The sequence below is a fragment of the Conger conger genome, chromosome 7 (assembly GCF_963514075.1).
Source record: "Conger conger chromosome 7, fConCon1.1, whole genome shotgun sequence".
Lineage (NCBI taxonomy): Eukaryota > Metazoa > Chordata > Actinopteri > Anguilliformes > Congridae > Conger > Conger conger.
This window is the reverse complement of record NC_083766.1, coordinates 11,567,816-11,579,870: the sequence shown is the minus strand read 5'-3', so window position 1 is coordinate 11,579,870 and position 12,055 is coordinate 11,567,816. Positions and strand designations below refer to the sequence as shown.

General features: G+C 42.0%; 1 protein-coding gene across 2 annotated transcripts; it reads right to left on the bottom strand.

Moving 5' to 3' along the window:
* Positions 1-5,249: 5,249 nt before the first annotated feature.
* LOC133132840 (ras-related GTP-binding protein A-like) lies at positions 5,250-11,489 on the bottom strand. Of its 2 annotated transcripts, none has more exons than XM_061248598.1 (10): positions 11,374-11,489; positions 10,341-10,447; positions 9,376-9,475; positions 8,835-8,901; positions 8,071-8,293; positions 7,661-7,756; positions 7,443-7,565; positions 6,872-6,963; positions 6,342-6,457; positions 5,250-5,915 (listed from the first exon to the last, which is right to left on the bottom strand). In XM_061248598.1, exons 2-10 carry the CDS (start codon positions 10,365-10,367, stop codon positions 5,812-5,814), a joined length of 948 nt encoding a protein of 315 aa, XP_061104582.1. In that variant the 5' UTR covers positions 10,368-10,447; positions 11,374-11,489; the 3' UTR covers positions 5,250-5,811. The 2 variants fall into 2 exon arrangements, with proteins under 2 accessions (XP_061104582.1, XP_061104583.1); XM_061248599.1 differs by having other exon boundaries at positions 11,271-11,410.
* Positions 11,490-12,055: the final 566 nt, after the last annotated feature.

Genomic DNA, 12,055 nt, shown 5'->3' with positions numbered 1-12,055 from the left:
TCTCCAATCAGCCTAACGTGCATGTCTTTGGACTGTGGGAGGAAACCCACGCAGACACGGGGAGAACATGCAAACTCCGCACAGAGAGGCCCCGACCAACGGGGATTCGAACCCAGGACCTCCTTGCTGTGAGGCGGCAGTGCTACCCACAGCACCATCCGTGCCGCCCTCCTTAAGGTTTCCTTGAAATAAAATAAGTTGCACACAAAGTTATTGCCCGAAGGCAGTTTACCTAAATAAAAATGTTTTTTCTCCTTATCTTGAACTTACGGCTTAAGGAATCATTTTAAATCCGTTAGGCATTACACAAAGGTTCTGAGCCACCAAAATAAAGATAACAACTTAAGATACCTCCAACATGACCTAAACCACATTTAGAAGATGGCTGCATTTATATTCATCGACGAGGAGGATATGTCCTGAAAAAAGTGTTCTGTGACAGAGAAAATCCTTTAGACACTTTAACTGATGAAGAATTAATCATAGATTGACGTTTTAACAGACAGTTGATGTATAATTTAGCTGACCGGCTAGCACTGAACCACTGAACCAAACTGAGTTTTGCTCTCCCGACAGTGATCCAATTTATGATTGCTTTGAGGTTTCTTGCCACCATCTATAATAAGTGATGTGTTTCGAGTTGACAAGTCAACCGTGTGCCGGCTGGTTCCTCTGTCCAAATAAATAAATAAATAAAATAAGTCTTTGTTTTATTTGCTCTTCATTGGTCATTATGTATTTTAAATTGTATTTATTATTTTAATATTTAGAGTTTACTGGCTAGCCAACTGTAAGACGGTAAGGCTGCTTATGATCACCATGGCATCTGTGACATATTCAGATCACAAATGTGGGACCTAGTATTTTCTATAATCTAATAAATATTTTTTTGCAATAAGGAAATACTAAGGTTAGGAAAAAATTTGACCTTAAGAGAAATCTTAATCTTGAAAATGTAGATTCTTTGTGCAACCAGCCACAGGACTCTCAATCTGATGCTAATATAAAAGGATAGGTGGGTACTTCCTGCCACTCAACAACGTGGTCAGAGGAAGTATAAATCTGCACAAATGGAGCAGAGACAGACATGAGAAAGGATACAAAACCACAGAGATTATGTAAATGTCATCCTAATGCTAGAATGTCATTACAATAATAAGAAGCATCTAACAGGATGATGTGAACGAAACGTTAAGGCCTGACTTGAAGTTTTGAGTTGAAAACAGAACAAACAGAACAGAACAACAGCAACAATCACCTCATTATTTTAAAAATAGCTCACATATTTGGAGTATTGTAAACCCTCAATACATACACTACACACAGTGCAGTCCATAAGAATTGGAAAATACAAAAGTTACAAAAAAACAAACACATCCAGACTCTACCAGTCAGTACATTCAAAAAGTGAATGTGTTTTTTTTTTAATCCAGAGAAATGCCAAGTACTTCTCCACTCTTTCATTTCCAAAAATATCTGAATTGTAATTTTTACACCAAGTTAGTGAACTGCTGGCTTATCAGGGTGTGACATGTTGACTGACATCACTGACATATGCCCTTTGACAGATCACCTAGATTGACAAAGCGATCCTTATAGGACACCAATTTCTCTCTGTTTTGTCCCATTTTTATATTTTATCCGTGATCGCATATGGTAGCACCACTTCAGTGTGTCATGAGTGATTTACATGATATTCCAAGATGGGCCTTTGGAGACAGGAAATAAAATGCAAGACCCTTCTTGGATTTTTTGTGTTTTTGACCTCTGCAAGTCATCCAGAAACTTCTTGCTAACTAAGGCCTTAACTTCAGGGATGATTTGTCAGCCTAAGGTTTCCTTTGTAAAATAGTCCTCTTCAGCCAATGGTGGAAAAGCTGAGCTAGTTCTGGGCTGTGGAACCCACTTTGGAGAGGATTTAATGCAAATGAAGAAAACAATCTTTGATGTCCATATGTGCCACAGAATTTGTCGTTGTGAGAGAAAATCTTGTGTATAGCGGTTGGACTGCCCACAGACTTACCCACTGCAGATCAACTGAAGAAAGCCTGAGAGAGCTACTCCTGAAACCCACTCCTGTTTATTTCCACTGGCCTGACCTCTCATTTCTGCATGCCCTTTAGAGTTCTCACCTCTTGGGAATGTTTTCTTTGAGACTGAGCTATCACAGTGCCAGGGGCAAGCCTGAAATAAAGTTTGAGCCCAATTGTGATTGTGTATGGGCCACACAGTTCAGGTTTTATGTTTTCTAAATGACAGCGTCGGCCATCATCAAATCTGGACCTCAAATCCAAATCTGGCCCTGGTTTTCTTTTCTCCCAGGCAATTAGCTGAACAATTAGTTGTGGCCAGACTGTCTTCACACCTGACTCCCAGGTAAAGGGAGGGTGGAAAACCTTTTCCTTTTTTGATTCTTTTGCAATGTGTTTTTTCTGTAGTTATTTTTGATTATGACTTCTGTTTACTGGCATTTTGATTGGGTTACAGCCCTTGGGTTGCCTTAATATAACATATCGGTTACGGTTTAATAGAGCGAAGGGGCATGACCGACTATAAGTGGACCGTCGGTCCACCATTGTGGCTCAAAGAAACAGATCGCTGAACAGTCTCCCAATGCGCACAGGGAAGAATTGGGGGCAGTTATCTGAAAGAAGTGCTTATGTAAGTAATTATGGACAAAGGGGCTGAGAGGCCTGAAGGGGAGGACCTCCTAGGCTCACACACTGCCGCCTCTGTTTTTTGGAAAATATCAACAGGTTGTTTGCGGGTCACAAGATGAGTTGCATGTGACCAGCGGGGATTCAGCAACGCTGTGCAAGGCGCCTGCTACATAGGACTCTCTGCTCCCTGAGAAGAGCGCCATTGAGTAACTTTCCCTATGCCAGCTTTCTCTTTGCTCAGCATGTGTCATTGCTCTTAAAGGCCCAGACACACTTATGAGTCCGTTCCATGGGTTTATGAATGATTTACTTGGTCTGAGTGACATTAGTGTGCGTGGCTGTACCGTTTGGTATTGAAATATGGATATGAAATTAAACTAGTAACCATGACCATATTTGTTGTTACCATTTCTATTTATCTTAAGCACATGTATTTAATCTCTGACCTATGCTGTATTGAATACAGTTATATGGATACTAATATTCCCTGTGTTTAATTATTCAAGAACAAAGAATGTAATGGTATTGTGTTTATTTTTAATTCAACAATTTGTGCAATTCTGCAGTAATCTAAAGAATCTACACCACAATAATAATCCTATGATTACATTAGAACTGTCCACAAGAAAGATAAGGAAAAAATATAAGAAATATGAAGGAAACGCTCAGATTTAACCATGAATGAATCAAGCTGTGTCAGGAGTCGAACCTCCTTCACAAGGAACGTTTTTTAACAGCCTTTTCCTGAATGTATTGATCTTTATACATTAAATATTATCAATGATTTCATTAACTTTTAAATCCTTAAGGAATTGAATATATAATATAATATAGAATAATATTAGATTTTTGAATGTTGTTTCATCATTCTATTTACTATACATAAAGCAGTAGTGGTCTGCAGTGTATTTTTGCAGCAGACTGTACGTGATGTGTGAGTGTCCTCCAGTGTGTGTTCGGGACAGAATTGTGTCTGCAGCATTACTGTATCTTAAGTCCCCTCATGAGGCCAAGCAGAAGATATTCCAGTGAAAATGTAATGCCATAGTCTCTTCACAGGCAGCAGGTGTAGTGGTGACATGTCATAGTCTTTTCACAGGCCATGTTTCTTTCACATAAGTGATCATGTGAACATCTGCTACACAACACATCACCCCAAGAGTTTCAATAAGATTGAGATTAGTGTCCTCGTCTCTAGGAGCCGGACGAGCACTTTGTTGTACGTCGCTCTGGATAAGAGCGTCTGCTAAATGCCATGTAATGTAATGTAATGTAATGTCTTGATCTGATTTTAGTTGTCTCTTGTGGTGTAAACAAACAAGTAAGTGCCCAAGATTGGAGGCAGACAGCAGTCCTAACCATTGCTTAAGTGCACATATTACTTATAGGTAAGATTTTTGTGTTAAAACATTGTTACAAGACCAGATTGTAAATCTCATCATATCATTGCAAAAGGCTCACTGACATGTTGACTCACCTGTGTTTATAGACCTTAAATTTGGGTTTCAAAATATACACTTGACGGACCGACACTCTGTACAACATTGTAAAACCGTACAATTACAATTCAAGCTCATTGGTTGAAAATGAGCATGTGGGCATTTCAATGTCAGTGTGCTCACAGAGAAGGAGTGGGATAAAGTGGTTTGAGGGTATTTGTTGCTGCAATTCCTCTCTTGACCGTTAGAAGTCTGAAATTACCTATCGTAACCTTTATGTGCTCTTTAATGTTTTAGTGAATTGTTTCCTCTCCCACCACCGGCATGGAGCCTGCCTTCAGACGGGTTCCTTCTGTCCTGCCATGATCTGCCACCCGCTGTCCCTATGAATCAATGCTGCCCAGGCTAGCCTAGCGCCCTAACACCTCGGGGTTTAAACAAAACTTATGGAATTATTTGTGCCCATTTAAATTTTTTTATTAATAAATAAATTCTGCATTTTTTATTCACTATATTCAAGATAAAGAGCATGTTTGTCCCGTTTCTAGTGTTATTTCTTGGTGTGCAGGCGAAGCATTGAAAAAGTGAATGATCATTTAAATGAATCCCATTTAGATCCATATACCTATGTTCACATGTGGATACAAACTTTATATTAATAAACTACTGAAAAGACAACCTTTGACAAGAAATTGACATTTATAAATAAACAAAGACTGCTCAATGAGTGGTGACTAGGCTATTCAAGAGCTGTCCCTGGTGCTGAAGGATCTGTTGACACCAGTGTTACATTCACTTTTAATTATTTTATGTATAAACACTGCAATAATTTCTAGGTGGTGCAATCAAAATGTCTTAATAAAACTGACAATGTGCACTTAAAGTCTGACCAGGTTTAAACTGATGAGAGAAGATGGCTCACTTCCAGGAATATGGTCTGTGAACACACCTGTCTTGTATGGGTGGGGAGCCAACAGTAGGCTGCAGCCAGGGACCTATACTCATCTCAAATATTCATTGTTATTTAGCGCACTCTTTCATGAACCAGTTTCAACTGGATGTTTAACAACGGTATCTTCTTCATTCTTCATGACTTCAACACTCCAAAGAGGAATGGGCCACAATACTATATAAACAGAAGGCCAAGAAATGTTATTATTTGCTTATTTATTTGGCAATCCAAAATTGACATGTAAACACAATGTAAATACAATGTAAATTTAGCATAAAGCATTCCAACATGTGGTTGAGACTATCCTTGCGTTGCTGCTTTCAAAATCCACATCCCCCCCAAAAACTGTAATGGCAGACCAATTTGTACAGTACAGCATAAAAAAGATTTTTTAAACTTGTTGTATGACAACGCTGCCGTGTTGTCTTAGGTTGATGGGTATTTAATAGAGAACTCTTTCAGAGTTAAAATAAAAAAATCCAATCCCTTCATTTTCACAAAACATCTGTAAGAAAGGCACCGTAGCCCTTGTTAAGTCACCAACCATGTCCTGCAATAACTGTGTACAAACTGGAATGGACAAACTTTTCAAAGACTGCTTGGCTTTGACGATTTCCTTTGAGTATCGCGGTACAAAAACGGTGTGATTGAGTGACAGTGGCACGTCTGGGTGGCAGGTTCTGAAGCCAGCCCGCTCGGACCGGCACGGCCGCTCTCCCGGGGCCGAATGGCTGAGTAGCTGCGCCGGACTCTGGCGCTCCTAGCGCATGCGCAGGTGCAGGCTGTGCTTGGGCCCGTCCACACGCTCCAGCTTCTCAAAGTGCTTCCTGGCGTTGCGGATGTTGATGAGGGTGGCTGCGGAGGCTGGGGAAAGAGGTGGACGCCAATCATCTCCCAGAACAAATGCATTCACACTGCTGGTGCCAAAGCTCGAAAGGTGTGAATTACAGGGAACATCCAAAACTGCAACTTAGAAGCGACGAATTAGAAATGACAAGTCGCAATGCAGTAGCTACAATAAGATCCGCACAGCTGTTGGGCCCTTGAGCAAGGTCCTCTGCATTGCTCCAGGGGGGGATTGTGCCCTGCTTAGTCTAATGAACTACAATACACTTTTGGATAAAAGCGTCAGCTAAATAACAAACTATGATTATATAAGTGACAGTAGAAGTGAGGAAAAGGGGAGATGAGAACCGCAGTGCCTGGACACAGGGAAGGAATGCCTCCAGGGCAGAAACTCCTCACAGAAAACACGCATCAAAGGGGGACCTGCAGGAACTGCCTACTCACGTATGGAGGGGTCCGACATGATGACCATGACGTATGTGTTGGAGGTGAAGACGTCGATGAACGCTGCGAAGTTGGAGTTGCGTACCTCCATGCTCTGGAAGGAGGCTGCCAGTTTGCTGTGAGACACATTCGTTCGCACATTAGAAGGGAGTCAACGCACAACTGTAAAGCACGCGGGCAGCCTGGAGCCGAGTGGCTGAGGTACATGACCGGGAACCGCGAGGTCGGTGGTTCATCCGTACAGCGGTCGGGCCCTTGAGCAAGGCCCTTAACACTCCTTCAGGCTCTTAATTGTTCCTGGGAGGATTGTCTCATTACATTACATTTTTTACATTAATGGCATTTGGCAGACGCTCTTATCCAGAGCAACGTACAGTTTATTAGACTAAGCAGGAGACAATCCTCCCCTGGAGCAATGCAGGGTTAAGGGCCTTGTTCAAGGGCCCAACGGCTGTGCGGATCTCATGGATGATCACATGATGATGTCAGGCCCATGCTGCTAAGGGTTCTTCTGCGGAGGGGGCTCTCACCTGCAGCTCAGTTTAAACTGCTTGATGATGTTGCTGATCTTCTCAAAACGGTGGGCATCGCGCTGTTCTTTACATTGATAGTGAGAGATCACCTGAATCGAAAAGAACAGATACTTTTACCGTCCATTAGGCATACAAATGTAATTTCCCTTAAGTTTTGAGACATAATAAGAATGAAATCAAAGGAAATTGCAGGGAAAGTGAAGTATCCCTAATTATGGTTTTAGCAGATAATATCCTCCTCACCTACAGAGAGAGAACTGCTGTTGGGACATGACAGAGGCTGTGTTATTGTTGGTCAGATGACTTTATACCTTTAGAGTTCACACTGGACTCAAGCTGCAGTCCTGTTCAACTGAAGTGCATATTCCACAGCACAGACCCTGGTCTCCCTTTAAATTACTGTACCCCACTGATTTACAGAATTAATTGCCAATCTTTCCTCCTGCCCCACAGCAGTCTAATACGCCCCCAGTTTGGCCCACAGATGCCTGCTGGCATCTCACACAGACCAACTCCCCAGTCTCCCTCCCTGACCCCCGCGATTGTGCCCCGTTCCTCCATCACTCACCAGGAAGGTGGCCCTCTCGAACAGGAGAACTTCATCAGCCTCTATGATCTGTGCGAAGTTGCGCAGGTTTGTCTCCAGTTGCTGCACGTTGGGTATGAGCTCGTACACAATGCTGGACCAGGCCTGTGCAGAGGGGAGGCCAAACGGTTACATGCACAGACACAGACACAGACACAGACACAGACACGTGTCACCCAACACAAGGCTCACCACTTCACCTTGTACAGAGTCTCATCCCAGATGGAAGTCCTGAAGCAGGTGCACGCCAGAGGGCGGGACAATCTTCTTAGATCCTCCTCACGCTCCGTAAAGATCTGAAACCATTTAAGAGCACATGCTGAATGCTGGTTATATTCAAGAACTACAAGGCTCTGCATGTATGATTTATGAGCTTCTGGGTTTGTAACACAGTGTGACTGTGTGCAGGTGTTCAGCTGGCAGGATGTCTTAAAAATGAAAACTGAAAGATTTGTAATGTCAGTAGAAGATGACAGAGGATATTTTACCAACACACTGCAGAGATGAAATTCACAGACCGTAACATTCCAAAACAGCAGGCGGCAGTGAAATACTCTTTCCTAACCATTACAGGTATAAAACCATTACCCCAAGAGTTTTGGGGACTCACCAGATCTCTCTGGTCCTCCTGCACCAGATCCATCTTGTGCACCAGACAGAAGACCTTGGCATCAGGGGAGTTCTGTAGGATAGCCTCTAAGCAGGACTGGTAGTAGTGCATGTCCTTCTCCAGCTCGCGGCTCTCCACGTCAAACACGTATATCAACACCTCCACATTGCGGAAGATGTTGTCCCGCTGACTGGTGAAGTAGTTCTCCATGAAGGTGTCCTGCCTTTTGGAGAAAGGGAGGTGGACCAATTAGTTAGTGTACTACACCGCTGCTGGCTGCAGTTTCACTGTGAAGCATGGTACCACACATACGTACCAGCTGCTCCAGGAAAATCCCAGTGATGTGAGTGCAGGATATTGGCACTATGGTATGCATTGTGGAACACTAGCTCAAGGCCCATATACACTCAATGAGCACTTTATTAGGTAGACCTGTACACCAGCTTGTTAATGCGAATGTTTAATCGGCCAATCGTTTGGCATCAACTTAATGTCCAATAAGTCTAATAAATACCCAATAAAGTGCTGAGTAAGTGCATGTCTGGAATATTTAGCTCATCATTTTCATGAAGTTTGTGATGTAAATGATTTTTGTATGCAGTTCTGGAAACTTGTTCGGAGTAAAAGCCAAATTTGGTATTTAGCTAATTATATGGTCCAGTGTACAGCACCAGAAGTGAACACTCCACATGAAGAATTCCTCACATTGGACAGGGAGCAAAGCAGGAGGGGACAAACAGGAGGGAAGTGTGTGACTGCCTTACCCTCCACAATCCCACAGGTTCAGAACCAGATTTCCAAGGAAACGCACATGGGAATGCTCCACATCAACTAAGACACAGTAAAAGAGAGAGACAGACTGTAAAAATGTGGCTTTAGCTTAATTCGATATTTTGACAATCTACTAAATCTAATACCCCAGAGGTGAGGGTGGGTATTTGGAAAACAACAGCACCCAATTTTGCGCTGTATCTCAGGCACACTGTAGCATATCATTGGGAATTCTGGCATTCCAGGGATACTCGGGGAACAGCAGCACCCAAACTTCCTTCCATTTATATGGTCTAACTCGTAAGGTTTGAGCCATAGCAGTGCCTTGAATCCCAAAATCACCCATCACCTGGCTCTACATAGGATGTTCCCTATGTGAAGTGCCCATATTATAGACTTTGATATCTCAAAAACACTATTTTAACGCTCTCATCCAGAGTGAACATCGGTGACCACCTGCGATATGAACATTCATTGATAGGTATGTGGTCAGTGGACGGCACACAGACCGCCCAGCTGCGTCACGGTTCTTACTTGTGGCACCAAGCCGGCGGGTATCCCGAGCTATGTAGTTGGCAAAGATGATCGATCTCATGCTCGTCTTGCCTGACCCACTCTTGCCCATCAGCAACACCTGCAAATCCAGCCAAATGCAGTTAGGTCACAATAGTATATATCAATAGCGAATATCAAAGAATCAAGCACCTTGCGCCAGAAAGGTAACATAGCGAGCTAGCGCTGCCTGATAATAATCTGGTAGAAATCAATGTAGTAGTGCTTATTTGCTACAAATCTGGTAGCAACCAATTTTGGAAGGTCAGCGACTGGAGGGGTCAAAGTTTAATTTGGTTGAACTTTGAGCGCAGCAGCAGGCAGCAGCTGGAGATGTGCTCACCGCTTAACAGAGCCCAACACCTTGGCAGGCGGCAACCTACTCTCCATTGATATCAACGGCACTTGCCGCCTGTGTGCCGCGTACGTCAAACCAGGGCAACTGAAAATCCAGCACTGTGCGTGATTGCCGTAGCAATTTGACGACACTTCCTTCGTTTAACTAGTTAAACTAAATAACAATAGCGCCATCTGCTGGAGAGTAAGTTAATCACCCAGTCGTTTAACGTTATGCTCCAAGTGACTCGCTTCTGACTGGTCTGATTAAAAATGGATGGGAGTTTGGATTATCGCAACAATTACGGATTGTGCGCAATTATACTGGGTCTTGAAAACCTAAGCATGCATAATCTGGGATAAAATGGAACAAGTTGTATTTCGTCTTCCTAGAAATAACCCGTTTAGTTAACCGTTTTGGTAGCCTAAAACTCCATTCAGTCTGTGAGCGACTGTTGTCTGCCTAAATAAAGTACCAGTGCCGACGTTCCAGACCCGAAGAGTAACCTCTCGTTCCGTCTCTTCCTCTCTACTCCAAACCAAAAAGTGTTTAAATTAAAAGCAGATCATAGGGATGTAGAACAAATTCAGTTTGGTAGGACCACACTCACCTTTTTCTTCATGGCTATGCTCGACATCGCCTCCGATCGCCAGTGCTACAGAACCTGCCTCTTCTTTTACACCAGAATCTCCAGCAGTCTCTCTGCTTCCCACTTTGCTTCAGATAGAAAAGCACATGCGAATAGCAGCAAATATATTAGAATATGGCGATATACTAACGTCTTTATATAGTAACGACTATTTTGCGAATAAAATTGACACGTACTTAGTTACAACAATGGGCATACATTTACAGGGGCCATAATTATTCATTCACTACGTTTCGTCATGTAAAGCTAAATTGTGAATTATTATGTGAAATGTAGAATAGAATGTCCCGCGTACATAGGAAAAACAATACAAGTGAAAGAGTACTTGAAAGAGTCTTGGTCATAGGCTTATAGCACCACCATATATATCCAGAAAAAATGGTTTCGCAACCACAGGATTCACTGTAGTTACAGATCTAGCTAGCTATCATTTGCTGTCATGTTACTGGCCTGACAGATTTCACTCGATTTTTTATTGTAACTAAATTTGTTTGCTAACGTTAGCTACCGAGCTAACTTAACTACACTGTTAAAGCAACATCTGTTTACTAACGTCACCTTGCTAACTAGCTAACTAAATCGATTATTGACGTTTATGTGTATAGCAACAATTACGATTATCTTAGCTAAGTAAGGAACTAGTGAGAGTCAATTAACGTTAGCTAGCTAGACACACATAAGTCGTAACAGTTTGGCTTAGCACTATAAGTTAGCTAGCTAGTAGTAAAGCTTTCGAAAAGTAAATTAACTTGCTGCTATAAACTTTTTTGCGAGCTAGCATGAACCAGAAAAAGCAACTGCCACACTGACTACACAGCTAGCTACGCAATAAACTACATTCACCACTAACGTTATAGCTAGCTAGTTAAATGAGCAAACTAGCACAAGAACCTTAGCTAGGTTGTTCGGATGATCGTGACGACTGAAACTTTTTTATATTTATGTACTACATTTTTTAACTTTCAAAAAAATGTCCAAAACGCATCTTATTTACTGGTTATATGCATATGTGTCCCATCTCCTTGTCCTCAGCTGGTGCTGCAAGTCCCTCAACAGGCATCTGTGCTTATTATTCACGTGACTAGCAAGGCGACGCGATCACGTGAGTAGTTATAAAAAAAATGTAAAAAAATATCTCGCGGTACTTACCTTCCTATGACATGAGATGAGCGACTCGGAGTGAAGTTTCAGTCTGCACTTGTATGTTATAGGCAATAACATAAATGTCAATGCCCTCCTGCCGAGTTCCTGAGATACAGCCCCAGTGCTGAACAGTTGATTATCGCAGATGTCCTACCCTGTAATTATATAGATTTTAGTAGGCTAAACAATCCAAATAAATTAAGAGGGCTTGCACCTTTGTCCATATATTATTTTTAAACGTTATAATGCCCAGGTAGCTTTAGCCTCCCATACAGAAAATTAATGTATTGCAATGTGCTTCAGTTTGAAAATGCATTGCAAAACATTTATCGTGTTGAGCAAATGTACTGCAACGTGTTTCAGTTGAAAAAAAAAGTTTGTTAAATGTACGGCAAAACATTACTCCTTGCACAAACATACAGCAAATGTTTGACATGTTTGATATTGGTATTTTTATGTAGCTGTATTGAGCCTTTCAAGACTGTCCAAATTCAACTAACGAAACAAGCAAATCTGTTGAAATACAACACAGA

Excerpts from the sequence above, each read along its gene's own strand:
- LOC133132840 (XM_061248598.1), bottom strand. The coding sequence starts at position 10,367 with ATGTCGAGCATAGCCATGAAGAAAAAG. Across the intron at positions 8,294-8,834 it reads AACCTGTGGGATTGTGGAGG|GCAGGACACCTTCATGGAGA; the intron begins GTAAGGCAGTCA and ends TTTCTCCAAAAG. Across the intron at positions 5,916-6,341 it reads CATGTCGGACCCCTCCATAC|CCTCCGCAGCCACCCTCATC; the intron begins GTGAGTAGGCAG and ends CTCTTTCCCCAG.